The 26,668-nt window shown below is 33.6% G+C and overlaps 1 protein-coding gene across 11 annotated transcripts in view; it reads right to left on the bottom strand.

The window, feature by feature from the left end:
- LOC145279918 (nipped-B-like protein) overlaps nt 1-26,668 on the bottom strand; it is a 480,085-nt gene that overhangs the window by 159,333 nt on the left and 294,084 nt on the right. For all 11 annotated transcript variants that reach the window (XM_080131479.1, XM_080131478.1, XM_080131476.1 and 8 more), the window contains one exon: nt 2,391-2,646. In XM_080131479.1, the coding sequence (XP_079987605.1) occupies nt 2,391-2,646 (256 nt within the window). The remainder of the gene's footprint in view (nt 1-2,390; nt 2,647-26,668) is intronic.

A 26,668-nucleotide genomic window follows, 5' to 3' on the forward strand; every position in this document is an offset into this window, starting at 1 on the left:
ATTTTAGTACTAAATGCTAATTAATGGTCAAAAGCTAATGATGTATAATTAATGTAAAGGCAAGAAACACAGACATGCTTGAAGTTGCATAATTTAATTAACATATATATTTATTTGAGGAGAACCGAAGGGAGAGAATTGAGTATAAATGAAGAAAATAACATCTGTTTAATTTGTGTTGTGTATGGGAAAATGTCTCCATTCTAACGGTTTTCTTTGCCAGAATAAGTATTTTTAGAAAAAAACTTTGTCAAAGTAAATATAATATCTACATCAATAATAGAGTAGGAGGGGGTGGGGGAATCAAATCAAGTATCAACATCTCAAATGGATTGCTGACTTTAAAAATTCTGACAAACATGATTATATTTAAGAGCTTGGCCCGAGTAAATTATATGGTATTATTATTTCATTAATTTATTTCACTTTCTGTTTGTCTTTTTTTGAATATAAAATTTATTTTTCAACTGCATTATATATTTTTTGCAGTTTTTCTTGCATGTCCCTCATTGAACAATCTCCCATCACTCCAACTTAATTATTGTAAATATCTCTTCGTCTCATCTTCCTTCACATTTGGGACAGTTTATTTTCTTACTAAATTTAGGTTGACAGGCAGCAAAGGAAGGAACAAACAGATATCGATAATTACGATAATTGTAATTCAGAAAAATATATTTACTGTATATGTCATTTAATATACAACTCATTAACATGATATTTTAAACACCAATTAACAATTCATATCATAAGAAATGTGACCTTTATCCATGTAAAACAATTTTCAAAACATGCTAAATAATCTTAATACAATTACGTTATTTACATTGTTTTCTTGAACAACTGATATGGAAACTAAACTTATGCAAAATCTTGTTCAAAGTCTGCATTTTTAATTATACAATGTGAATTTGGTTTTTGGACAAATAGCATACAAGACAGCAAATTGTCTAAATTTGTAGTTTCCAACAAAATCTAAATGGTTATAATTTAATGGATAATTATGCTACCAAAATCAATGTGTTTTTATTTATTTCTTTGAAGACTATTATCCTCATCGCTATAGTTTTTGTTTCATGTTTCAGCCAACTATTCCTCTGGTCTTCATCAGGTTATTAACTGCAATGGGATAGGAATGCTGAATCTTTTAACTGTATCTTCAGTAATTACTGCCTTCCATAGTTGTCGTCAGAGGATTAGTTGGTCAAAACGTAGTGAGACAACAACTATGGAAGGCAGTAATTACTGAAGATACAGTTGAAGATTCAGCATTTCTATCTGGTCGAAGTAAACAACCTGACAAAGACCAGAGGAATAGTTGGCCGAAACGTCGTGAAACAACAACCATAAAGATGAGGATAATAGTCTGCAAACAAATAAATAAAAATATACAAATTACTCATCTCAAAAGAGTTGCAATAATTAAATAAAAATAAATGTGGTAGCTTACATTTTTTTCTAAAGATTTGCGTGTTCACATTAAAGATTTTTAGAGATAATGAAAGTAAAATTTTGATTTGGTATATCCAATAATAATTAAATGAAAATGCTTCTTGGTTTATCCATTTAGTCAGAGGATAAACTAGGAGTAAAGTATGTTTTATAATTCGTTGCAATGCATATTTTTACCTAATGGTAAATTAATGATGCAAAGTGCAATATCTGTTCTGAAACTATACTTCATCTTTTCTAGCATCAATCAGTGGTCGAGACTAAACTTAGGTCATTTTCATTATCGTCTGAATACGGCATGTCTGTGGAACTGTCTTCCATTTGCCTGTTTTCCAGCTGACTACAATATGGCCATCTTCAAGTCCAATGCAAACAAGTTCTTGATGAGCCGTTCCACTTAAATTAACACATTTTCCGAATCTCCAATACTAACGATTACTAGGATTCTGACACTGTACACTCCTTAACCCTTATCCTTGAGTGGCCTCTGGGCTTTGATACGTGATGACTCCTATGTATAAAAAAAAAAAAAAAGAATACAGAGCGACCCTTGTGGGGGAGCTAGATTTTTCCTCACATTAAAAGCCAACTGTACATTTGTGGGGAAGCAAGTGAATAAAAACATGTGGAGAACAAAGGCAGAGCTAGTAAAGAAGGTGTTTTTTGGGAACTAACACCAAGAAAAAGCACAAGAGACAGACCGGCAGTGATTTAGTTGAGAACAGACAGGTGAAAATGGAGGAAGGTAGACGTGAACAGGAAAAAAAGCTAATAAGTAAAGTATGAGTAAGCTCAAAATAAAATTAAAAAATTTTTTTAATTAAAATGAAAATTTAAATTTAATTTTCTTAATTAACCATGGAAATTGAATGGGTGTCGCTAGTTATTACAATTTCAATTAGAATATTATATTTAAAGAAAAAAATCTTTATTCTTACCTTGGTGAAGTGCTGTTTTGAGTATTATGGTAAGGATAACGTGGTGTATGATAAAGTGACATAGGTTGTTGTTGCTGCTGCTGTTGTTGTATTTGTTGTTGTTGTTGTTGTTGCTGTTGACGTCGCTGTGATTGCTGTTGTGGTTGTTGCTGCTGTTGTTGCTGTTGCTGCTGCTGTTGTTGTTGTTGTTGTTGTTGCGGTTGGGTGTAACTAGAAGATCTTTGTTGTTGTGATAGACTTTGGCGAGTTTGCCTGCCTACAGATTAAAAAGCAGAAAAAGCACATTCGTAAGCATTCATAAGACCATCGTAAAGAGTTAATGATGATAAAAAAAAAAAAATTGACATACAAGACGATCGTAATGATAATATGGAATCCCTTTCTAGAAATTCTACAAATTAAAACATTGTAGTCTAGAATAATTATTCAAACATCATTTCTTCAAAATACAAAATTACTTTCCATGCTGAAAATTAAAAGCAATTTTCAATAAAAATAAACAGTTTTATTACCATTAAGTGATAATAAAGAGAGACAGATGGAAATAATAGACAGGTATAATATAATAATATATCAGTATAATGTAACGGACTTCATCTGGGATGGGTTGAGCTAGCTCTAAGTAAATGCACCTCATACAACATCAAGACAGTTCATAACTATCAATTGGCAGCCGAGTTGTCAGCATACTTTAGTCATTCCCATTTCCATTGATGAACACCAAAAACACAAGGACCAATCACCAGCTTCATTTCTTTCTTCACTGTTCCTATCCAAGTGTTCAGTTAGCTGCTTCTGCACTTCCTCCATCCGGTGGATGCAATTGGAGCTACCAACTTGTAAATGAATTCTTCCCTATTAAAGCATTAATCACAAGACTTCCATGTAAAAAAAAAAAAAAAAAAAAAAATTGAAGTTTACTTTTAAGAAGAGTTTCTGTCATGTTGGTGGTGTAGCATCTTATATGGATGGTGTGGTGGGGTTTGGGATTTGGTCAGAGAGATGAATAGATAAGTAGTACATGTCAAAGACTGAGTGTAAAGATCTTTTTTGTGCAGGGTTCAGATCTTGCATCTGTAGAGTAGTATTTTATCTCTTGTTAAGACTACAATCAAGTTGGGAGGTGACAGATGGTTGCATGAGTACAATCAATAGATTGCAATCTCATCCTTATCCTGCCTTGTGGCTATCACTGTTAGGTCACGATACTTGAACGGCTCAACTTCCTGAACAATGTTACTATTGAGAATGATCGGAACCCTGACAGTACCTTCATTTTAGAGGCATTGATCATCAAATGCATTTGGTGGTGATATTAACATTATTCAATGCTTGCTGGATATTAGCACATGTTCCACTAAAGATAGCAACATTGTCTGCATAGTTCAAGTTGGTAATGGAACACTCACATAAACTTGCACCATCATGTCCCAATCGAGGATCCTGCAATAATGTGGTTGAATAAGACAGGAGAAAGAACACAACCCTGACAGGCACTAGTCTGTACTTTGAAAAATTCTGATTTCTCTCCTTAATAGCCAACTTTTGTTTGGGCATGTAAGTAACAGGCCTTCAGCAGATTAAGCAGCTTGGGTGGCAATCCATCATGGTTTATTATCTCCCAAAGGCGTGCAATCAACAGTTGAATGCTGTAATAAAGTCAATGAAACTGCTGATGGTTGAAGTTTTGAACAGCATTGATCCTAAAGTGCAAAAATCTGATCAGTGCAGCCTAGACTTAACCAAATTTGTTTGGTTGAGTTCAAAGGTACGTGTTTGCATAATTCTCTGCCCATGCTTTTGCTCCATGAAAGCGCCTTCAAAAAGATAATATAACAATGTCTATCATATTCAGGAAAAAAATGGTTGGATCATTCTAATACTCCGGAAGGTACCTGACAACTGATGCAATCCTTTATCCGATTTGACCCAAGATGAAATACTGCTGCTACATCTGGAGAGGTGCCGCTCTCAGCACTCATTTTTGCCTTGAGAGAGTACAAACTAGACTTAAAAATTTGTGTGAAATGATCTCTATACTTCCTTGTAATCCCTTTCTCACAGAGATATTGCTAGTCTTTCCTACTGTTATTTCAATGGTAAGTACTCCAATGATTTTCAAGCTCTTCCCCTCATATTCCCATTTAAGGAAAATCTCATCTTGCTTCAAACACTGCAAAAACTTTCTTTCTGTACCTAAAATTAAATGGAATTTCCATGAACAAAGTTTCTTTCTAAGAACTCCTTACCTATGTAACATATTACCATGGAAATGTTTCCCTATAGATTACAACACAGTCATTTTCAAGTCTAATGTCAACAAATACTCTTTTTTGTTTAAAAAAAAAAATAATAGATCATTGCTTATCAAGGTCACACGACCTTGATGGGGGGGGGGTGAAATTACATAAAACCCCTGGTAATTTTTGTGTATATTTTTTCTCAAATGCTTTCCTTGTAATCGGTTGAAAATTGTAAAACAACAAAAGATTTATTTGGATTTTGAAACAAAGCCAAATTTCGTCATTGGTGTATAATATGCTACTTGAAAGTTTTCACAAACAGTTGAAAATAATAGACGATTGATGGGCAAAATGAGAAAACGATGTAGGAACAAAATATTTAACAACGCCTCCTCCCATCAAATTTTTAAATAAAAATGTTACTACTTACACAACCATTTTTAACATGGATGGGGCGTGGGCTTTGTTAACTATTCTGTGCCTTCTCTCTATGAATGAAGTTATGGTTTTATTTTAATTGTAAAAGTTCGGTAAATCATTTAATTGATTTACTTTGCTGTAAAAAAACACAAAAACAAAAACGAGATACAAAAAAAAAAATGTTGATGATGATAATGATGATGACGACGACAAATTTGTAGATTAACACACTTAGCTAAATCCCCATTCCAAAATATTACTTTTATAGGTGATCACGTGTGAAATCCTTATAAAAAACTTGACGGAAAGAAAAGCAATCATTTTAGTATTTGGAGTGAAGATCAGGTTCTAATATAAATTTAACATAAAATAATCTGTAATTCTTTTTTGGGGCGCTATTATTTTTTTGTCAGACATTATTTTTGTTCTAAAGTAACATTCGATGCTACTTGTTTTTAACTGAATAAACGCTTTAAAATAAGTTAGATCACCAAATGCTTACAAAGCCAGGTAGAAAACGAACACTTAGAAACATCGAATTTATCTTTTTTAAAACAGTAAACAAGTAAAATTATTTTTTAAAATATTATGGAGGTGTAGTCTTTTTAAAAACAATATCTCCTTCAAGAACGGTTATAAAACGCGTTTTCAATTGATATGTATTTAATAATGGACAAGTTTTCTTACCCAGCAAAAATGGACGAGTTTTCCATGGACGAGTTTTTCCGTGGTCGAGTTTTCCAGACACCTTTTAATGTACATATAATTTCTTTTTATAATTTGATAAATTTCTAAACTTCATCTTTTAAGTATTTTATCCCAAGTTTGGATTAACTTATGAGATTTTTATATATGATTTTCACTTGTGGCCAAAAAAAAGTAAATGAATGCAATAAAACAGGATTATTTCAAAGATGACCATTCCAGACAACACAAGGCCAGGTCAACGCCAGAAAAATTGAAAATAAAACTAATCAGAAGCGGCTTGTCCCTATTAATTTAACTGTGAACTCTGGGGGCTAACTTATTGACTTTTTTCACCTAGGTGCTAAAATAAGTGTGAGCATTTCAAAAGATTTCCTAAGGCAATAAAAGTGAACTTTTTATTATTTACTTTGTCATAATTTACCAATAAAATAATTAAATTGAACCTAGAAATCCTGGTTCAGTGTCCCCTTACTTTCATGGTATAAATACATATTCTTCTAATAAATAAAAACATCTGTGCTTGTTTCTTTATAATTTCCAAGAAAAAAAAATAAAAGAATCGGTTTGGAATCAAAAAAGAGGCTAAAATTTTCCCGATTCCAATACTGATAAGTTCCGACTTTTCCGATTCTGATTAATTGTCCCAACACTAGTAGAAATAAATAAAAACAGTAATTATTTCATCAAAATATCACAAATTCGAAAGATAGCACTTTTTCTAACAATCAAATAATGACAATTCCTTATATTTACAGAAAGAAAACTTCATAGTCAGAAATTCAAATAAATTTATGCATTTTTTTTTTAATTGCTAAACATTTCAAGTTCATAATGTTTTAAATAAGTAGTAATAAGGGGAGGGGCTTATAGGAACTATTACAACTGCTATAACAGTGTTTCACCTGTGGCGCTGAGACATGTATACAAAATAAGCCGTGTGAGTGTACCTATTTACTATGCCTCCCCATGGGACAGAGTTAGACACCAGGGTCGTTTTTTAACTTGGAGAAAAGGTACAAAAATAAAAATTGTCTCAGTCGTGAAGGATTTCTCCTCCACCGAAAGAGAACAAGAAATAGAAGTGCAGCATCTGAAGAACAGATGGTATTTATTTGCTCCCCCACCGAGCAAATTAGGCACAAGGCCAATTTTTAATGTGAGGAGTGAAGGGAGGGGGAAGGGAAAAAGGGGACCAGCTCCCGAGAGGTGGGAAATGGGAGCTGGTTAATGGTCAGGCATGTGGGGTTGCCCCCACATCTGGTCTTTGCTAGTCATAGCTAGTCATAGCTTGCAGTATCTGCCGGAACAGATGGTATTTATTTGCTCCCCCACCGAGCAAATTAGGCACAAGGCCGATTTTTAATGTGAGGAGTGAAGGGAGGGGGAAGGGGAAAAGGGGGACCAGCTCCCGAGAGGTGGGAAATGGGAGCTGGTTAAAGGTCAGACATGTGGGGTTGCCCCCACATCTGGTCTTTGCTAGTCATAGCTAGTCCTAGCTAGTCATAGCTTGCAGTATCTGCCGGAACAGATACTACACTTTGATCGCGGCCCGAAGGCCAAGAAGCCGTGTGAGTGTAGCACATCAAAAAAAACAATGTCTATCTGATATTTGACATAGTGACATGACATCTGTGTCATTTTCTTTTGACCTTTTACCGCTCTCTCTCTCTCTCTCTCTCTCTCTCTCTCTCTCTCTCTCTCTCTCTCTCTCTCTCTCTATCCACTTCCGTTTCTTTCAATTTCTTTTCTTCAGCACAATGGTGAACGAACGCAACTCAATTTGCTCCATAAATTCACAAAATCGAAGAGCAAATTTTCAGACTATTCGAGGTAAGATGACTTAATTCTCCATGAACAATATTGGTTTGTCATGAACAATCGAACGAAATGTCTACAACAATATTAACAAACTTATCAGAACTTTATTTGTTCACACACAACGAACATTTTAAGTCTATGTATGCTCAAACGTGTACACACACTTTTTTTTATTATTTTTCCACTGTTCATAAATAAATGTCATCTTAGTAAATATGTAACTCAGTACGTTTGTTGTCTCATTTTGAGGTCAGAGTCAAAGAACATGTAAATATCCTGTATAAAATTGTAAGACTTCATAATGCCACGTCTTCAAGTTAATCAGAGAGGTGTGCAATCAACAAACTCCAAGACAACATAGTTTCTAACTTTCAAGCTCATGTAGGGCATTTTTTTTTTTTTGGTACTTGCGCATAATTTGAACCAGACATAACTCAGCATCTAATCAGCATCACTTGGTTTTGAGTGAACTGACTAAGACATCAATCAACCAATCAATGCGCTGCAAAGCTGCTGACAAACTTTTAAGAGAAGAGTTAGGGTTTTCTCATCGCAATCCCAAATAAAAACGCTGAAACCCTCCTTCCTATTCTAAAACAATATATTTTATATTTTGCAGGGGACTATGGTCATGTCAGACTGCTGCAAAGCATATAGCAAAGTTGGAGGAGAAGGGTATTCACCATTTAACAATGAACCACAGCCTTCATTTCATGGACCCTGACACCAAGGTAACCACTAATTATGTGGAGTGGGTGTGGAAGGAAGACAAACAACGTAATAGAAAAGAATGCAGGACCAGCTGGGAGCTTCTCAACAGTTACCTTTTGGAGTTTATGTGGAGACAGAAATTTGGGCATGGCCCTTTTATCTCCATTTTAAATTATATTTTAAATATTTCAGAAAGTTACCCAGTTGGTGAAGTTTCTTTCACGTCCATTGTCTCTTCTCACTCCACTTTGCCATCGTCTGATGCAACTGTAGAAAAGTATATCTAACCTAACCCGACAAAAAAAAAATTTTTTTAAAAAACGGTTGTGCAGGCCCAACTTACTGATAAAAAAAAATTATACATAAACAAGACAAAATGTTCCTTTATAAACCTTTCTGTTAAAAAAAAAGTTTGTTTACTAAAAAATTAATTATCAGCACAAAGAATTTTGCTTAATTGACAAAAGAAAAAAAAATGTCTTATCTGTTTCATTTTGAACTTTTTTTTCTTTTTTGGTTTAAAAAAAAATATGTTAAATACAACTTACTTGTTTTGTTTTTTTTTTCCAGTAAAAACATTTATTTATTTATTAAAAGAATAAAAAAAAATAAAACAAATTGTTACGGTAGATTGTTTTTGTTTTTTGTTTGCTGCTGTTGTTAATTTTATTACATTTACATGTTTCCTTCAGTATTTTTTTTAGTAACGTTTGATACGCTTTAATAATCTGCAAAACTCAGCTGTTGGCGTCATGTTCCAAGCAAAGCCGATTGGACGCTGGGTTACATCTGGTTCAAATTATGCATAAGTACCATTTTTTTCTAATGTCTTTACCGTACATACAATTTTAAGATGATGACATGTGGTCAGTGTTGAAACCTGAACAAGCTCTCAAACAGTAGTTTCTAAATGACTGATCACTGCTCCATCATATCTATATTGCCAGATACAAGGCACCCCCCCCCTCCGTAATGCCACCTATGGAATCTATACTCCTATAAATTTGGGGGGATTTGTGTATTGATATTCATATTAAAAACTCTTTTTTCCTATTTATTTAGTTATTTATTTGCTTCCCCACTGAGCAAATTTGCCCCCACATATCAGTTTGAGATATTAAATTCTTTATTCAAGCTAAAATTACAAAGTAAGTTCCAACTGAACAAAAAACTTAGGCATAAGGCCAAAATGGGGGGAAAGGGGGGGGGGGTATTGGTCATCCTTGTCACTCCAGAATTAAAACAAAAGTTTCTCTTAGCTAGTATCTTCTTTCACCATAATACCATGGTGATACAATAATTCATTTGTGTCGAGTGTGGGAAGGGGGGGGATAGAAAAGTGGTTAGTAGGACCCTCCCAACCTCATCGAGTTGTAAAGGAACCTGAGCTCCTACAGGCCGTTCTCTAAGTGGGGATGTTCCATAGATGGGGCGAAATGGAGAAAATTTTGTGGGTGAGGAATTGTGCGCTAATGATTGATTTTTTTCTCACCAAGATGGGTGAAATTTAGAGTGATGGGTGAAAAGAAAAATTGCAGATAGGAGGGGATGGGGATCTTGGAGGCTTCCTAGTTAGGGAGGGATGAAGCATTCACTCGGCTAACTAAGAGGCTGAAAATTGATTACACTTGACGGAACTGCGCCTTCCACACCTAGGTGGGGAACATGTATTCAACTTTTGCTCCTTTTCATACAGACAGACTTGCTACATGTATCCATCTTCTGTCGAATGCCGCACGATGCAGCCTTCTTCTATCACATCTGATTTTCACCCGTAATTGGTGTTTAAAGAAAGAGATCAGAGCCTGATCAGAAAAAGACAACACCTTCCGGCCACCTTGCAGATGCGATATCCAAATCACCATTCTCGCCACGGCCAAGATCATAATATAGACCATTTGTCTTTCCCTGTCCCACGGCGGCATCACGTTGTCAACGACATTAGATACGGTAATCGGGTGAGGATGTTCAGGATCGATGCGAGCCATTCCCCCACTCACATACGACCAGTACTGGCAGAGTTCGCGGCAATCGAAGAAAGCGTGATCAGTTGTTTCTACAGCCGTTGTTCCGTAACGGGGACAAGCAGGTGATTCCAAAAAACCAGGACTGCATTGTATGTTGTTAAGTGGAAGTGTATTTCGGGCCAATCGCCAGGTCAGAGAGAACTGCAAATTGTTCAGATGACTTGAAACTGGCGGCCAACTCCACGCGGAGCGGATCTCACTCTGCTGCCAACCCAAACGCACGCATAGCGGGTCGGCGGCGGCACCCTCACTAGATCCCTTTGGAGTTCCCTATGGGTAACAGTCACAAGGTCGCTGGACCTTGGTATTCCTTTTAGCGTGGCTCAGCGCTCTTTCAGGAAGGCTAAATCTCCCCGCGACGACTCTCGATAGAGGGGTCGAGAATGAGGTCGGGAAAGGTGGCAGTAATCGCGGGGTGCCACGATTGATCTTCTTGAAGGTAATGGCTCAGGAGGCCAGCCTCTCAGCGTTTCAATGACACTACAAGTCCGGCATTCCCAAACCTCCCTCACACGGACATTGAATGCAGACCTGTCTGCTCACCCAGTGTCTTCCTCTGTCCCAAAGGAGTGAAGACAAGAGTTCGACGAGCTTTTAGGTGTTGTGCAGGCAGGGGAAGTACGGCCAGTCGATAAAGGATAAGAAAGAAGACATATGTGGCACACGCCTCGGCTCTACCCTTTAAAGAAAGGGTTCTTGGAAGCCACACATTGACTGTAGCCTCCACCTTTGACCATGATTGCATTCATATGCAAAAGATCTAGCTAATTTGCATATTCTTTTAAAAATTCATTTTAATTAATTCTCTCTTAGTTTTTTCGGTTTCCTTATGGGATGATCATCTTTAGTTAACTATTATGTGTAATTATATACATGCAGATATTCTACATGATTTATACTTGCGTAATATTTGCGTAAAAAGGTTATAGTAAACACAAACCTCTTTCTCTATATATTTATGCATGCGTATATATATTTATATAGGGTATTCGAACACATGCGAAACTTTATATTTAGGTTTTAGCTAGAGAAAATCAGTGCAAAACTGTGATAATTTAAGAAATGGAATTTGTTAAGTGATGGTCGAATGACGCCATTACGAATATGCATGTGTAATGTAATAGCTATTGATTCATATTTTAATTTTTAGCTTTGCAGCAAAGATTTTTCATAGCTCAGGCATTAACGTCAAACGAAAACGTAAATCATAAGCTAAACATTTTGGTTTCGATTCTCATTACTATATATTGGGTCCAATATAATAATAAATACAAAATCTGCATTAAGCAAAATATCATATGTAAGCGTATTTTATGACCGGGCTATGCCAGGCAATCTGCCAGTCAGTAATAAAATTGACAACTCTTTCTGTATTCAAACCATATTTGGTACAAATAAACTTCAGGCTATGCTTGACTTGCCCACCAAGATTCAATCACAAATATCTAATGGACTTTGTTTTATTGCAGTTCAATGATATTAGACGACACTTTGGTAATCGTTTCATCAGTAAGTGTATGATCGTGGATGAGCTTCACATTCACTGGACCTTAATCGGCCCTACTCCCAATTTTTATTTGTGAGATTCTTAAAGATAATGCTTATCAAAACAGAGATATCACAACTAGTGGTGGGACAATTAATCGGAATCGTTAATCGTAAGAATCGTGTATTTTGGGAAAATCAGAATCGCATCGTTAAAAAAATACTGTAGATTTACGATTCTTTCATTAAGATTTTCTTTTATATTTTTAAGTTGAACTGTTTGTTTGAAGTGAGATTAATGCTGTCAAAAATTTATGATAAAAACGTCATAGAACTTTTGATAACATATTTAATATGATATATAAGAATTTTATTCACTACTTTAAAGGTCACCTTTATTTATCTTAATGATTTTTCTTATTCTGTCACATACATAGGCGCTGTCTGTCTGTTTCGAAACTTCGAGGCCCATGATTAGTAATCTGTTTGAAACTTTAGGGGCTGCGAAGTAACATTGTTTTCATTTGTGAGCAAAATTTATTTATGTACAAAACAGCCTAACTACGCAAAGTCCATGAAAAAGTTGACCCTTAACCCTTAGAGAAAAAAGATTTTACAGTGCTCTCATTGCGAGTAAATCATGTTAAAAATCAGTGGTTTTTCCAACTGGTGACTAAAAAAAAAAAAAAAACAAACTATTTTATAAAAATCCAATGTTGCTTTCATTACAAAATTGTTTTATTAAAATTATATTTTCTTACGCAAACTTTTCAATAAATGTTTTTACAATTATATTTTGATAAATTTTCATTTTTTTAGTTTTAAAATTATGAATGTCATTTAGATTTTGTTTTTAATAAATAAAAAAAAATATTTACACGTTTCATGAAAAACTTTCCTGTTTTCATTAATTAAATCGAAACATTTCCAATTAAACAATTACGAATATATGTTCTCTTTCACTTACTTTCTTTACTTTTTTTCATAGTTCTTTCTGGAAGTAATTAATATCTAGTTTAATATTTTTGTTATTTATTTCTAACTTCAGTCATAGTTTAAAATACTGATTTCTCCATTGGATTTGAACAACAGGTGCGCAAAATAAAATGATGTATCCAGTTTCGGCGATAAAGTGTAGAAGCACCAAAAAGGGGGTGCTTATCTTTTGGCAAGTTTTTTTTTTTTTTTTTTTAACGACACTCTTCCATTAGTAAATCAATGAAAAATCTCATTTATAAATGAAAAATGTCTTGTCAATCTTTTTATTTTTGGAAAATAAAACAAGTAAAGTCCAATTATTTAAACAATAAAAAGTTTAATAGAACAATATATGTACTTTCTATTTTCTGAACGAAGGCTGTTTCAGGAAATATTTCTAAAACTAAAGTGAAACTGGTCATGTGGCATCAGTTCGCAAAACTTGGACAGTCGGTCAGCTTTTTTAAAGTATCCAAAACCAAAAACGTTAGAACTACATATAATACTGACTGACGGTTTCGCTTGAAGTCTTTCGAAAACTACAAAAGAAAACTATCATTTTGCTATCTGTTAAATAAATGCGGGAAGTGAATTTAATTTTTTTTTCTTTTAGAAATTTACATTTCATTAAAATATTCTGCGAATGAAGCAATTAAACATTTCTTTTGGAACTTCTTTGCACAACAAAAACAAAAAAGATGTGAAAACTTTATCAAAAAAAAAAGTCTAACTTTTTTTTTAATCCTTTGAACCTTAACTTTGCAAACTAACTAGTCACTCAGAGCCGTTCAACTAAAGGACTGTAGGGGCTTGGTCGACATTTACCGATGCTTGGTATCAGAGTCGTGATGTGAGCATAGGTAAATGTTTCCTAACCCCTAAAAAAATAAAAAGGTTCTCATAGACAGCATTAAGGTGGAAGCGATTTTGAAATTTCAATAAATGACTTATTTAACAATAGAAATAAACAATTACTAAAAATTTACTTTTTTATAAAGAAATAAAGAGGTAAATTAAGACATTAAATAGGAATAAACATTAAACGATGATAAGTATATAATTATATAATAAAAATAAATATAGAAATAAATTAATTTATTTAGATTTAAAAAATAACATTGTTAAAAATATTTTTAAAGTAAAATAAATAAATAGGAATAATTTGAGACGATTGAATATAAAGGCTAAAAATTTAATCAAAGATTTAGTTATTTTTAAATTTCATTTAGAAATAAGAATATTCTAAAAAGTGGAATAAAAATCAGTTAGCGATTGAAGCTGCAAAAAAAAAATGTTAAATTTTAAAGAGTTATCGAAGATAAAGAGAAAATAAAACAAAAAATGAATTTCAAAAGATAAACAAAACATGTTATTCAACTTGAAATTTGCTGTTATTGTGTTTTTGTTGAATTAATCATGACTTACTTTTTCTTTATATTTTTTCATATATAAAATAACTCCTGAAATTGATTGTTATTAATTTCATGGTGCATGTTTAATTCATGGTTAAAATATTTGTTTTTGAGTTTTATCTTATTTTTTCTTTTATAATATACTAGCGAGGGGTACCCGGCGTTGCCCGGGTGTTTGTAGGGGTGTGTGGTGTTAAATAAAAAAGGGGGGGGGTCGAAGCCGAACCCCTGAGGTGAAGTTTGAAAATAAAATCGGCCAGCCAGAAGTGAAAGATGTTTGAAAGTCGTCGAGCGTTATGATGACGACGACGATGTAAGCATTGTTATAAGCGAAGTAAGAAAAGAAAACAACGTTTTAATTAAGGGGGGGGGGGATAAACACCAAAAAAAATAACGTGAAAAATTTCAAAAAGTTCAATATTTAAATTTAAAAAATCGAAAAAAAAAAAAAAAAAAAAAAAAAAAAAAACATCTCATACCACGATTCGAACCCAAAACGTTTAGATAATGAACCAAGGCCTTAACTATCTGCGCTAAAGCGGCGTATATAAAGATTGTTCGGTTTATCAACTATTTAAAGTAAATCAGGTCATGACGTCATCTGACGCATGCGTTGTTGACCCTCCCCCCCTGTCGAATCTGTCTAGACATCTCTCTCTCTCTCTCTCTCTCTCTCTCTCTCTCACTCACTTCATCTGCCTTACTCTAAAAACTGGAAAATGGCGTCTGGCTGTTTTTATTTTTAAAAAAAAAACTTTGATCGTTAATATTTTTTGTAAGCGTATTTTTTTTTTACTTCAATTTTTTTTTTTACTTTATTTTTCGTTTAACTATCGTATCTACCTATTTTGAATGTGGTAATAACTTTGGTAACGTTGCCATAGCGTAGAAGTTCATAGTTTAGCTTTAATTAATTTGTTTTTTTTACTGATAACAACATTTTTAAATTGTAAATTAAGACCGCCATTAGAGGTTGCTGACGTCAAGATCACATGACATGACTCAGCGGGTTTTAAATACAAGTTGACCCAAAATAAACGGCCGCGTGTATACTTTATGTAGAAGAGTTGGCGGCCGTATTTTTGGGGGCAGTTATAAATCGATTTAAAAATATGTAATGTTTAACATTAAAATGTCACTGGGGGGGGGGGGGGGCTGCAGAAAATCGATCAGTTGAAGCACTTCTGATGGTCACTTTGGGCCAATTTTTCGATATTTGTCGCCCGAAAGGTGGGGCTTTCATATGAGACCAAGTTTATGAATTTTTGTTGTGTCTGTCAAAAGTTTTTAGCAGACACACAAACATACACACAAACACATACATTTTCGCTTTTATATATATAGACTAGCAGGGATACTCGATATAACCCAGGGTCTTAATTTCCATTGCATAAAAAAATTTGAAGTAAAAGTAAACAATATGCTTAATATTGGAAATTTGAAATACCTATAACAAACATAAACCAGACTTTCTTCTTCGTCCCACTCTCTATTTCTAAAGACAGAGTCAAATGTAAGTCAGCTACTTATCAAAAAGAGAGAGGGAGAGTAATAACAAACAAAATGATAAAAAACAAAAACAAAATTGTTCATTATATTTTCCACGGTATTAAGAATGACAGTAAGAGTATTTTAAAGTATGGATAAAATCTCTTCTGCCTTCTTTTTAAAATAAAATATTGATCAAAATTAAACATTAAAATCAATTAAATAAATTCAAAATATTTTTTTTTTGTTCCGTTTTTAACAATATATACCATTGATGACGACAGATTTAATTATGAAGTTTACAACTGATGCTATTGATCACTAGAATATCTTTACTTTATTTATAGAATTAAAGCAAAATTCACAAGCAATGCACTAATTCTGAATTGTTATGAATAGAGTTATGCTTGTGTGTGTGTGTGTAGAGAGAGGTTAGTAATTTACTTGAAACATACTCGGTTTGTATATACCAATCGTAATCATATGTGTGTGTGTGTGTGTGTGTGTGTGTGTGTGTGTGTGTGTGTGTGTATATATATATATATATATATATATATATATATATATATATATATATATATATATAACAACATAGTTGAAAATGAGAATATGTGTAAGCCTTTTTGTATTAAAAAAAGTAATTTTTTGGAAACATTTAAAAATTATGAATCGATTCTATCCATATAAAAAAAAAACATTGAGATGAAAAATAGTTAAAATTTAAAGATTTAATCTAAATTTATAAAATCGACAATGCCGAAACAATTGTTTCTAAGTTCAAATTATCATCAGAGATTTTAATATACAATACTCAACAAAATTTTAAAATATATTTTTAATAAGCTGGATCAGATTAGCTAAAAGAAATCGATTTATATTTGTTGATTGAAGACAAAATTGTTTTGTAATTCATTTCTGCTTTAATTTCACTACTGTTTTATTTTGGAATTTCAAAATTTATTGTACAAAAAATGTCAAATACAATAGAAATGAATGAGAACTCAGATATTCGCAAAATATATTTGAATGTTGTTTTGTTCTTTCTCACTGCAAGAACTTAGACATCAGGGTCGGAAAGTGGGATAGAGAAGTCAGCCGCCCCGAGGAAGACTTGCAAAAAGTGCCTGGGTATTCCTTGGTGAGGACGCCTCAGACGATTAGCAATAAACTAACCCCTTCAGGGCCCGGAAGGGTTGAACTCCTAGAACTGCACCAAACTAAACTTCCACCACAAAATCAACAGAGACTGGATCATTACAGGAATGCTGTAATCACTCTTGACTTTGGGGGCTCAGGATAAAAATCCCAAGCCGAGTTTATCTATTTGAATGGCAAAACTATTGAGTTTGTCAAGAAGTTTCAGAACCTTGGTGATACAATTGGAGCACAGGTTGATTGTAAGGGTCAACGATGGATAGAAATTAAGTGAATTTCTGTTTTTATTAACCAGCAGAACGTTACCATTGTAGGAAGAGTCTATCAGGCATATGTACGCAGTGTGATAATGCATAGAAGTGAAACCTGGATTGAGGACACTTGTTGCATGAAAAGAAATGATATAGAAATTATGTATAACTAGCTTGGGTGCCCAGCGTTGCCCGGGTGTTTGGAGGTGTGTGTTGAGCAAAAGAAAAAAAAAAAGTGGTAGAAAACAGGTAGGGTCGAACCCATACCGCGAAGGAGGAAAAGAATGTGAAAAAAAAAAAAAAAAAAAAAAAGTGACGTCTTTGCTGTTGCACCTATCGCCAAACCAGAAGTAACGAATGTTTAAATTAAGGTTAGACAATCAAAAAGAGGGGTTGACTTAAACAGACAGGTGAGATGTATATTATAGATGTGAGTTTTAAAACCTAGCTTAGTTTTGATGACCTCAGAAGAAGGAAAGCATGGAAGTAAGTGATAAAAATAAAGACTTGGACAAAGACGGGTTAGTTTGGAAGTCAATTTCTTAAAGCTATTAAGTATATTCTCGCACGTGAAACAGACCCAATATAATAATGATTTGACATGCTACCATTTTTGTTTTGTAACTAGGGGTTTCGATATTTAATATGAATGAATTCTACCATTTCAACATTATTTTTGAATGTCAACAAGTTAATGATTCCGGCATTGTTTGACAAAATGTCAACAAATACAGCAAATAAGCATCGTCATTCATAGTATGAAGCTGAATATTCTTCTAGCAGGTATATTATCTTTTATCTATTAGATTTATATATAAAAAGAAGCATTTCAAGTGAATGTGCCACAAAGATCATCTTAAGATCGAGAGTAACCATTTGTTTACAGACAGTAACAAATGTCATTATTTTCTCCATCCATTTAGCATTCCTTTATAAGGATGTTGTTTCCCCATCTGACAACAGATTTGCCTCTTATAATATACTGGGGGGAGGGGGTACCCGGCGTTGCCCGGGTGTTTGTAGGTGTGTGTATGGAGGGGGGGGGGGAAGTAATAATCCTGCTTAAATATTATAAAAGAGACGACGTAAAAAAAAAAAAAAAATCCAAAACAGAAAAAAATGGCATAAATAAACCTGTGTGTGTGTGTGGGGGGGGGGAACTAAAGAATAAGCGAAGTAATAAAAAAAAAACGTTTGGTCGGGAGGAGGGATTGAACCCGGAAGCTTTGACGCGGAGGTGGAAACCAATGCCAACTACTTAACGCTCTCGACCACGAATGAGAGTAATTGATTAGCGTGTTAAGTTAAAGCTTATAAATAAATGAGGTCATCGCGTGATTGTTATTTTTAGTTTTCACTTCACCCCAGATGATGATGGGAAGGGGGGAAAGCAGAGCAAAAGCCGAGAACCCAACGTTTTTCACTGTATTTATACTAAAATGCAGGACGAACCGGGGACAAAGTGAAATAGCGCGGATCTCATAAAAGTCGACGTAAATAAATCTAGAGACGACCCGCGTTCCCAAATCCTACATATTATGATATAGGACTCATATAAACAGTTGTAAGCGATAGTAACGAACCCGGGAGCGTGTGCTCGAAAAGCCTTTTGAAGACATACACGAAATGGTCACACACATTTTGCCTTTTATATATATATATATATATATATATATATATATATATATATATATATAGACTAGCAGGGGGGGGGGTACCCGGCGATGCCCGGGTGTTTTGAGGTAAATCAAAACTCCGGGGGGCGGGGGTTAAATAAATAAAAAAAAATGTTTTGGTAGGTGAGTGTATGAGGATCGAACCCGTACCCTTGAGTTGGAAATTAATGTGTGAAAAAAAACCGTGCTAAGTTAACCATTGAGCCACAGCGACAGACAACGTTAAGCAGGTTATTTAACTATAAAAACAGGCGTGCGCAATAAAAGTTAACTCTGCTGCTTCCATTTGACCTAATTAAGAAGGTCAAATAGAAGTCACGCAGCGTTTGGGTTTGTTTACCCAAATTTAACTGTTTCTTCCCCCCACAGATGTTGGGGAGGAGGAAAGCCGCTCCCAATTGTCCAGATTGCAACTGATCAAAGCTGATTACTTCTGGACGTTTTTCCCGGCGCAATGCCGAGAAGACGTCGTTTGAGTTTAGTTTCACATATTTATACTAAAAAGCCCAATCAACACGCGAGAAGCCAAAATAGCAATAATTTTGTAAAAGTCCACGTAAATAAATCTATAAGCTACATGCCTTCCCAAATCCTAAATATTATTATCTAGAACCTATATACACAGTTTTAAGCGATGGTAACGACCCCGGGAGCGTGTGCTCGAAAAGCCTTTTGAAGACATACACGAAATGGTCACACACATTTTGCCTTTTATATATATAGATATACTGAAAAGTGCACATACAATGTTAACAATAAATAAAATAAAAAATAAAAACATGTTTATTGTAAACTGATCTACTGCATTCACATACAGTACTATTTAGCAGCTCATCAGTGCGGCTAGACAGGCAACTATCTCAAGCCAGGATGGAAACCCGACTGCTCAAATGACAGTCATGGCTTCTTACCATTACGCTATTCGGCTGCTATACGGGTAGTGAATTAACAATGTTTTGACATCGTCCAAATGCCTAAGCTTAATTTGTTTACACAAAGAACATATACATACATACATACATGTATGTGCGTGCGTGCGTGCGTGCGTGCGTGTGTGTGTGTGTGTGTGTGTGTGTGTGTGTGTGTGTGTGTGTGCGCGCGTGCGTTTTACTAGAAAATTACTGGTGCAACCAGATCAGGCTGTCTGAAGATGGCTTCCTGACTCAAATGCACCTACATTATCAGCTTTTTTTTTTTTTTTTTTAAACTATTCGCACAACTAAATCATGTTCTGCAAAGCCTAAAACAAAAACAACAGACCTCTTCCCCTCCTCCACTTTTTTTCTTTTCCCTCTCTGGATAAAAAAAAAAAGAAAACAAACAAATAATCAAAAATCAAATCCCAAAAATTCTGCCTATCAATGCACTTTCAATCCCAGCTACAAAAAAAAAAAAAAAAAAAAAAAAAAAATCCAATATAACCCTTTGGTCTCTACATAGAAGAAACAATAAAAAAACACTTACAGACAACTCAATAGATCAAACCAGTATCTACGAGGAAAACCTCACAGAACTCCCACCTAATCAACCTAAAGTCATACTAGACCTGACAATATATTCTAAATCCAATACTTACCCCTCAGACTTGTATGTTTAACCCTGCCCTTCAAAGAAATACATATAGAAAAATATTTCTACCATTTCACTTTTCTTTTTTTAAGTGATCAAGTATAAAAGATATTGTGAATATTGTCACTCCGTTCACCTCTACCAAATCTGTACAATAGGTGATCATTTTCGTAAATTTAAATAGGACATTTAAACTTTTTTTTTTTTTTTTTCGGAGAGGACGAGGGAAGATTTTCACTTTAAGTAAATCTAAGAAAAATCTTGATATAAATAAATTTTCTTCATCAAGTAAACTCGAGAGGTTTCCAAATACAAACTATAAATTCATCTAATTTTCTCATAGGACTCTCTCCCATTAAAAATGACTTTTCTGGATTTTGTTTGTCAAATAAAAGTTTTAAAAAATCACAAGACGATTATTTGATAAAGAAGAGCAAGAAAATAGAATGAAAATAAAAACTGAAATTCTGCTAAAATAATCAATAACGAATACATAAATAGATGAGCACAAAATATGTTTTTTATGTCCCTATATCTACATCCGAAAACAATATCAACATATATAAAATTTATATTGTTTGCTTTTAATCTTATTTATAATAAATAAAATTAAAAAAAAAAAAAAGTTTTAATGTAATAAAACCATCCACACATATATATATATATATATATATATATATATATATATATATATATATATATATATATATACTAGCAGGCTGCCTAACATTGCCCTGTCAGAAAATATGCTTAATTATGATATTTTGATTAATGCAGATTTCGTATTTATTATATTATATCGGACCCAATATATACTAATGGTTTTAAAAAGATTGTTAAATCAATGACTCCTGTGCCACCACAGAGAATCAAAACCAAAACGTTTAGCTTACAATTTACTTTTTTCTTTGACCTTAATGCCTGAGCTATGAAGACATGTTTGCTGCAAGGTTAAAAATTAAAACATGAACCAATAGCTCTTACGTTAAGCATGCATATTCGTAATGCCATTGTTCAACCTTCACCTAGCAACTTCCATTTTTTTGAATTTTCACACTTTTGCACAGATTTTCTCTGGCCAAAAATCCAAATATAAAGTTTTGTATGGGTATTTTTTTTTTTGGTATATTTTTAACATGCTGGACATCGTATTTGGGTAAAAGTTTCCGAATACAATGCCCAGTATGTTAAAAATATACCATTTGTTGTAAAAATCTAATGGATAAACATCTGAAGAAGTTGGTGGGGACATGATATTTTTATGGAAACATAAATCATAAAATTGCCACTCATTAATGAAACAGCTGCAATGGAAAAATCCAGGAAATAAACGAAGGTTATAAAAAAGAAAACATGAGTCTTTGAATTTTCAACAAAACTTTGCACTATATATGCTCTGTCCCTATTGAGCTTAACTCAAAATTAACGGTGAATGGTTTTAAAATAACAGTCTAGACCTGTTAAACGAAAACGGTATACATTGAAAGTAACGACATTTCAAAAACAAACTTTAAATATATATATATATATATATATATATATATATATATATATATATACATACACACACATACATAAATAAATATAGAGAAAGAGGTTTGTGTTTACTATAATCTTTTTACGAAAATATTATGCAAGTATAAAATCATGTAAAATATCTGCATGAATATAATTCCACATAATAGTTAACTAAAGATGACCAATCCCTTAAGAAAACTGAAAAAAACTAATAGGGAATTAATTAAAATGAATGTTTAAAAGAATATGCAAATTAAATAGATCTTTCGCGGATGAATGCAATTCCACGACCCATATACAACAAAGTTGTATTTTTTTTTTTTTAAATAAATAGAGAAAAGGGTTTTTAATATGAATATCAATACATAAACAAAACCAAATTGATAGGAGTATAAATAGATTAACAGGATTATCCAGCATCACCTAGAGTCCTAATTTATGTAGATTACAGAAAAAAAAAGATGCTTCATAATGTACTATAAGATGTTTGTATTCATTTTAGGACAATATTAGTGTGAACGCACTTATTTAAAACTAGAAGAATTGCATTCTTTCTGTCTTCTCTTCTCTCTACAAACCGAATGCAACAATAGGAAGGAGAGAAAGGAATGTTCATATTTTATTATATTTAGTAATTTGACTATCAGTACATATATATTTATATAAGATTTATTGTTTTTTTATTATTTATTTTTTATCAGCGATTCTGTTGTATTTAATTATTATGCTTATCTAAGCATTGAAAGGGTTACCTGCCCTTTGTTTATTTGTGTAGTTCCTTTTTTGAGAGACATATCTTTTTGTGTTATTGTTGTTGTTATTATTATTATTATTATTATTATTATTAATAATAATAATAATAATAATAATAATAATAATAATAATAATAATAATAATAATAATTTATTTATTTATTTATTTATTTATTAAATACTTTTATGTCCAAAAAAGTTATCCACGAACATGTTTCTGGATATCACCCGTTGCCATGGCTAAACTTTTAATGAGAATCAAACTCATGACTGCCCAATCGGCAGCCTGGTGTTTTTCCACCGATCTACGATACCCCGTCAAATTTCATGCACACTTCTATCGCTTTTTTAAATGTAAGATCAATAAGTTTTTTTTTTTTAAATTCATTTTTTATTAGATATAAATATTTAAACATTTAATAAATAAAATTAATAATCATATACATATATATATATATATAAATACACATACATATATTTAAATACATATATAAGTTTTATTTATTCTCAGAGTTGAAATTGATTCACTTCATTATATTTTGATTGCAAAATAGCTTTTATAAGTCTTGGTGTGACTGCAAGTGTTGTTCCTATTGACTTTGCCTTCCCACGAGGACATGTTGCATGGAGATAAACGATATAAGAATAAGATAATGGATGTGTAATGTGACTCTTAAAGACAGGTTTATATTAAATGACCTCAGAAGACTGAACAATATGGGGAGATGTGTGTAGAACAGGTAACTTTGATGGTATGGTCATGTTGAAAGAATGGATAAGAGTTCTTAGCTTCGTAGACAGAACAGTTGGGATAGAAGTGTCAGTTCACAGGAGAAGGCCAGAGAAAACATGTAATGAAGTGATAAGATTGGAGTTTAGAGAAAGAGAGATAAATAAAGACATGTTTAGAGAAAGCTTAGTTTGGAAATCATTTTCTAAAAGCTGACCAACATCTGTCAGTGTGTAAAACCGATGTTAAACCGAATATCATCATCATCATCATTACTCTTATTAAGTAGTAGTAATAGCAGCAGCAGCTGAAACCCAAATACCTATGTTTTTTGATGCTCTACATTATAAAACAACTAGCCTGGGTGCCCGGCATTGCCCAGATGTTTGGAAGTGTGTGTTGAGCAAAAAATAAAAAGTGGTAGAAGGTAGGCAGGCCTGTACCGCGAAGAACAAAAAAAAGAAGAAAAAAAAAATGACGTCTTTGCTATTGCACATATATAAAAGTGCCCAGTTGAGGGTGAAGGAATTAATGTTTTTGGCCAATTTTCGATATTTGACGTCTGAAGGGTGGAGCTTCAAAATGATACCCATCTTGTGAAAATTCGTCATCTCTGTCGAAAGTTTTAGGAAGACATACAAACATGTATACAAACATACATGTAAACAGACAGGTGAGATTTATATTATAGACTAGCGGGGGAAGGTACTCAGCGTTGCCCGGGTGTTTGTAGGTGTGTGTATGAGGGGGGGGGGATAAGTAATAATCCTGAAACGATGTTAAAAAAGCAAAAAAAAAAAAAAAAAAAAAAAAACGCTGTGTGTATGGGGGGGGGGCTAAAGAATAAGTGAAGTAAAAAAAAATAAAGAAACGTTGCCCGCGTGTCTAAAGATGTAAAAGAAAAAAAAATAGTTTTGGTCGTGAGGCTGGATTGAACCCGGGAGCCTTGACGTGGAGGTGAAATAAACTCCAACCACTTAACTGTGTAGGCCAAGAGTAAGAGGAATGGATTATAGTGTTAAAATAAGGCTTATAAAGCGAGTGAAAGAGGTTTGATTAACAGATAGCCATTAATTGAGGTCATCGCGGGAGCGTTACCAGTTATTTTTTTTTGTTTTACTTCACATTAGCGTTTATTAAATTACGTATTTCGTTTCCTGTCTAGACATCTCTGTCTGTCTGTCTGTCTCTCTCTCTCTTTCTCTCTCTGTTTGCGTTAATGTATCTCTCTCTCTCTCTCTCTCTCTCTCTCTCTCTCTACCTTACTCTAAAGACTGTTACTAAAAATGAAAATGGCGTCTGGCTGGGGTTTTTTTTTGTAAAAACTTCAATCGTTAATATTTTTTGTAGGCGTGTTTTTTTTTTTACTTCACATTTTTGGCTTGTTATTTTTCGTTTAACTATCGTATCTATTTTTAATGTGCTAATAACTTTGGTAACGTTGTCATCGTGTAGAAGTTCATAGTTTAGCTTGTGTGAGTGTTAAATTTTTTACCGATAACATGTTTTTTCAATTTAGACTGCCATTAGAGCTTGCTGACGTCAAGATCACATGACATGACTCAGCAGGTTTTAAATACAAGTTGACCCAAAATAAACGGCCCCGTGTATACTTTATGTAGAAGAGTTGGCGCACGTATTTTTTGGGGCCGTTATAAATCGATTTAAAAATAGTTAATGTTTAACATTAAATGTCACATTTTTGCCCCCCCCCCCTTGCAGAAAATTGATCAGTTGACGCACTTCTGATGGTCCTTTTGGGCTAATTTTTCGATATTTGTTGTCCGGAGGGTGGGGCTTTAATATGATACCAAGTTTGTGAATTTTTGTTCCGTTGGTCAAAAGTTTTTAGCAGACACACAAACATACATACATACATACATATATACATACGTACATTTTCCCTTTTATATATATACTAGCAGGGCTACCCGGCATTGCTCGGGACCGTATAAACAATGAAAAAACAAAAGCAGATATTGAACATATGTTTTATTCTTAGGGGAGAGGAATCTTTCATCTCAAGTTTTAGCGTTACAAACAACCATTTGTCTTTTATATATATAGATAATGACAGGTTTTTGGGGGCCCCCCTCGAAGATAACTGATCAGTTGACCAACTTCTAGTGGTCCGTTTGACGTGAAATTTCGATATTTGTCATCCGGGTGATGGGGCTTCGATATGATACTAAATTTGTCAAGTTTGGTTCCGTCTTTCAAAAGTTTTAGCGTTACAAACAAACATACATACACACAGACGTTTGGCTTTTATATATATAGAAGACTAGCGAGGGGTACCCGGCGTTGCCCGGGTGTTTTTCGGGGTATGTGAAAAAAACCGGAAGCGTTGACGACGCGCAGTTGGAAAATAGTAAAGTGTTTTTAAAAAAACAGGTGCGCGTTTTTGATTGACGTGACGGCGATAGGTATTCAGCAGTTACGATTTTGTGCGGGACAGTTTCGAATAAATCGGTTTGTTTGTTTTTAAAAACCCGCTCCCTGTTTATTAGGAGGAGCGAAATGAAAGCTACAGTCTGATATGACGAAGTCGACATTGACCAAACTGGCTCTGGGCCTGTGATTAGAGTCGAGGTTCGCTTTTTTTATACCGAAAACCGAATGTAACGCGTGCCGATGCGGGAAATGTGGAATAATTAACGTTTGAAAGTCAATAAAATTAAATAGACAGGCGAGGTCCGTGGATAATTCCTAGATATTACAATTTATAGATGATATAAAAAGTTTTAAAAAGTTGTGAAGCGAGCAAGCGCTTCTCTGAAAGAAGCCTTTTGTGGACATCAAGGTAAAGCGAACATACATGCACACATATATTTTCGCTTTTATATATTTATATATATCTTTATCTATATATCTTTATCTATATATATATATATATATATATATATATATATATATATATACAGGTTTTCAAACCCTTTTTTTACATAGCAGAACAGTTCTAGGTCTCTTAAAATTTGACTACCACCCATCATCTATGTTAAAATTCAGTGTTTCCTGATAATAATTCAATTTAACCATACATTAGCTAACGATTAAAATTACAAAACATTTCAACTAATCCTACAATTTTTCTCAAGTAACTTATCCATCATATATATATATATATATATATATATATATATATATATATATATAAAAGCGAAAATGTATGTATGTGTGTGTGTGTATGTATGTTTGTGTGTATGTTTTGATGTCTGCTAAAAACTTTTTTTTTTACAAACTCTGTATCACATCGAAGCTCCATCCTTTTCTCGAAAAATATCGAAAAATTGGGCAAAAACGTTAACTTTTTCACCCCGAAATCAACAATTTTCGG

Source organism: Euprymna scolopes, chromosome 7 (assembly GCF_053919585.1).
Source record: "Euprymna scolopes isolate OS-2025 chromosome 7, ASM5391958v1, whole genome shotgun sequence".
NCBI classification, from domain to species: Eukaryota; Metazoa; Mollusca; class Cephalopoda; order Sepiida; family Sepiolidae; genus Euprymna; species Euprymna scolopes.